We start from the raw sequence: 4,139 nt of genomic DNA, 5'->3' as shown, positions 1-4,139 counted from the left end.
ATCAGAAGCCTGGGCGCGTGTCACGTGGGACATGTGTTTTGCGAGCGAGGCGGCGAACGGGAGCCACAAAATCAGCCGGTCGAGGGGAATCATTTCCCAATTAAGATTCAAAATAAGTATGATGACTCAGGAAATCTTTATACGATTATACGTGCGTTGCACGTGCATGCTTAATAGTGTACATCCATGATCCAACAGCCCAAGATCTTTTTTCTATTCTTTCACCGTATGTCTAGCCCCACCCGCCAAGGGTGGAAGCACACGGGAAATTTGTTATATTATTATACTATTTTAGCGGATCAATGTGTGGTAATTTTTGAGTCTTTTGTAGTCCATCTGTTGTCCTGCCTTCACGGCATGCGCTTAATTATGCAGGATGATGATGAGTTGCATGTTATCGGCTACAGTTCACAGAGGAAATGGCAAAGACCAGCACGACCTCCCATTTTCCCCCCAAACGTGGCCAACCACCTACTACCCTTCCCGGTTCAAATACCCCTGCTCTCCTATGGCCTCGAGTCCAAACTTTTCCCCGCACCACCGCCACCCTGTCCCGATGATCACAATGAGGGCACAGCTCGCTCCGGCCCTCCTCCTCCTCCTCATGGTTGCCGCCGCGCCGCTCATATCAGCGATGACTGCTGAGGAGGAAACCAAGGAGAAATTGCTACAGGGCGCACACAAAGAGGACCTCGCTGATAAACTCAGTATCGCGAATGTCGACCCAGACGCTTATGCAGCCGAGCAGAAATCAGTTGGGCCCGATAGCAAGAAGCAGGCCGCTAAGGACGTCGTTGATAACACAAGCTATATTATGGGTGCCGTGCCTGAGAAGAAACCTGAAAGTAAAAGCGACGAGAAGAAACTCAAGGAGGAGGCCAAGGTCATCGCTCAAGTCAAAGGAGAGACGAACTACGAGGATGCCGTCGCTGAGCAGAATGCCAAGGAGGAGAAGAAATCCAAACTCAAGAGTGACATCTCCGAGGACGATGATGCTGAGGAGAAGGAGAAGAAATCAAAAAACAAAGACGATGACGAGGACAAAGAGAAGAAATCTAAAAATAAGGATGATGACGATGTTGAGAAAAAGGAGAAGAATTCCAAAAGCAAAGACGAGGACTCTATATATGACACCGAGAAGAAATCGAAAAACAAGGATGATGATGATGATGATGAGAAGAAAGATAAGAAGTCTAAAAGCAAGGACGACGACGACGACGATGATGATGAGAAGAAAGAGAACAAATTGAAAAATAAGGATGACGACGATGATGACGAGAAGAAAGAAAAGAAAGTGAAAAATAAGGATGATGACGATGATGAGAAGAAGAAAGAGAAGAAATCCAAAGAGAAAAGCGACTCGTCCGAGGATGATGACGCTGAGAAGAAATCTAAAAGCAAGGGTGAGTCCTATGAGGACGACGATGACAATAAGAAATCCAAAAGCAAAAACAAGGCATCAGAGGAAGATTTTGATGCCGTCCCCATGGAGGCCAAGGCCGATGAATCTATGCCAGCTGTTGACACGCCCAACGGGTACCAAGCGCCAACGACCAAGACCAAGCCACAGTTGCCTGCGGCGGACACACCTGACGGCCACACCGCGCCGACCACGGCCCAACCAAAGGTGTCTGCAGCAGACACTCCCGACGGCTATGCCACGCCGACAACGCAGATGTCAGCGATTGACACACCAGATGGCTATGTTACGCCGAGCAAGGCCCAGCTGGCGATGTCCGCGACCGACTCACCCGACGGCAACGTCCCGGCGACCGACTCACCCGACGGCAACGTCCCGGCGACCGACTCGCCTGACGGCTACGCGACGCCGACGAAGCCCGAGGTGGACGTGCAGTCCTACTCGGAGACGGTGCCCCAGCCGGTGCTCCGGATGCTGAGCCCGCTGGTGAAGTCCATGTGCGCCAGGACGAGCTACCCGTACGAGTGCGACGCATCGATCGCCAGGCTGCCGGAGACGACGGCGGTACCAGGGCGGCAGAAGAACCTCTTGGGCGTGCTGACCCTGGCCATAGATGCCGTGCGCGCCAAGATCGTGGAGGCGAAGAACGCGGCCACGGACGTGTCCAAGGACCCGCACGTGGACAAGCTCGCCAAGGGCGCCATCAAAGACTGCATCAGTAATTACGACGACATGAACTACGAGTTCGACTCGGCGCTGACCGCGCTCAAGCGAGGAGACAAGGGGACGGCGGGCACCGCGCTCGACGCGGCGCGCACCGCTGTTGACACCTGCGACGAAGGTTTCCTCGACCGCCCGCAGCTGAAGCCAATCCTGGGAGGTTACGAGAAGGTGCTCGCGGAGTTCTCAAGCAACGTCCTCGCCATTAATGCCAACGCCAAGAAGTATTAGCATGACCTCACCATTCCTTCCGATCGCCGAAACATACAGTATTGACATTGGTGCTAACATCTGTCTTGCGTGCAGACTGTATGAATATGTATACGATTGTTTTTTTTTTGAAAGGATGTATATGACTGTTTATATGGCTGTGTGTGTGTGATGATGATGATGTACAGTAGTACATTAGTTGACCCTCTTGTTAAACTTCTTCATTTAATTTGATTTGCTGCTCCTTTGTGGTCCATCAAGTAGCGATGCTAATCAAAATGTGAATGCCAAGTTTCAAACGAAGTTTGTCCAGGATCTGAGGCTAACCTAGACGAGAGTGAAATTTCGCACAAAATTAAGATTATTCAGAGTCTGACGCAGATTAAACTTTACATTGATTACTGACAACAATGTAAAAACGGTGGGGCATTCCGTGAATTGAACTCGAGACCTCTCGCACCCTAAGCAAGAATCATACCACTAGACCAAATGCCCTCAACTTGGTGATAATTAAGGAATTAGAATAGCAAAACATTAAAGTTTGTGTTCTCGCTCTGCATACAAGTCATGAAAGTTTTGGCCCCTTTTTGCTAGGGATGTAGGCGGGCGCGAGGCCCAAAACATATATTTCTAAATATTATGTGGAGTAATAATTCAGTCTTTATAATTTAAACTATGTGAGTGATTTATCCTTAAGCAAAAAATATCTTAACATGGAAATTTTGCATGTCACTTAAATGCAATGTGATTTAAACCCACTTATAAATGCACTAATTCGTTATGCATGATAGACAATTCTCATGCGTAGATCGGACGGATGGTAGTGAATCAATCTAGTAAATCTAAGCAATTTTGATAATCACATGTGATTAGATAACACGACAAAATATGTGTTATTCTGTGACAAAAACCCTGGTGGCGAAGAGCAAACCGTTGCCTAAGGTCATTTTCCATGACAGAAATCATCACTAGTTGATTTCTCCCCGGCGTAGCTCCATGCGGCAACTTTGGTGATGTTCAGACCTGATTTTAGGCGAAACTTTTCCCGTCATTAACCATGTGCATTTTTCATGACGGATTTGAGTGTCATAGAAAATGTTGAACGGGCCAATTTCTAAAATATAAATAGAAAAATAACTAATTGTTTTTGCAGCTGACTTATCTAGTGCTGAACTTCACTTGGTGAGAGTCTTTGTTCATATTTTCTGAAGGTGGCCAACCTACTTTGTGATAGTGCTTCCAAGTGCTTAGAATATTCATTAATGCATGTAAGTTCATATGCAAACATGAACACACCACATGTAAATTAATATATATACAAAACACATCAAATATAAATAAATTAAATTAATACATATACAAACGTGATTGGCGAACCCCTACTAAATAATTTATAATGGACATTGAGACATAAACGATGTGTGCTTCTTATGCCCCGAGCGCAGGAGGTGGAGCACACAATACATACTGTAATGCCAATACGGTATTGATCAGTTCTTGATCAAAGTGATGGCACTCCTTTACTTATAGGAAGTCTAGCGGAGTCGTAAGAATGGATGTTCTTGTTCTATCGGTCCGCACTGCTCATCTTGTCTCCTAACGAAGGAGGGCGCCAAGTTTCAGTGATGTAGCGTGGCGATTACTAGCAGTCGGCCGCGTGCCAACTGCCATCGGCTATTGACGCCACTTTCCCCCTTCGCCCGCCAACTTTTGCCTCCACTTTTTGCCACCAGGCGCTCGTCGCGCACAGCTATAAGAAGGTTGTCACATGACCAAAGAGCTCATGTTC

General features: G+C 47.2%; 1 protein-coding gene across 1 annotated transcript; it reads left to right on the top strand.

Moving 5' to 3' along the window:
- Nucleotides 1-239: 239 nt before the first annotated feature.
- On the top strand, nucleotides 240-2,585 carry LOC123094674 (protein starmaker-like). The gene has a single exon (XM_044516624.1). It carries the CDS (start codon nucleotides 377-379, stop codon nucleotides 2,369-2,371), a length of 1,995 nt encoding a protein of 664 aa, XP_044372559.1. The 5' UTR covers nucleotides 240-376; the 3' UTR covers nucleotides 2,372-2,585.
- The last annotated feature ends 1,554 nt before the right edge of the window (nucleotides 2,586-4,139 follow it).

The sequence above is a fragment of the Triticum aestivum genome, chromosome 4B (genome assembly GCF_018294505.1).
Source record: "Triticum aestivum cultivar Chinese Spring chromosome 4B, IWGSC CS RefSeq v2.1, whole genome shotgun sequence".
NCBI classification, from domain to species: Eukaryota; Viridiplantae; Streptophyta; class Magnoliopsida; order Poales; family Poaceae; genus Triticum; species Triticum aestivum.
Note: the sequence above shows the minus strand (reverse complement) of the source record. Positions and strands in the feature narration are given on the sequence as shown.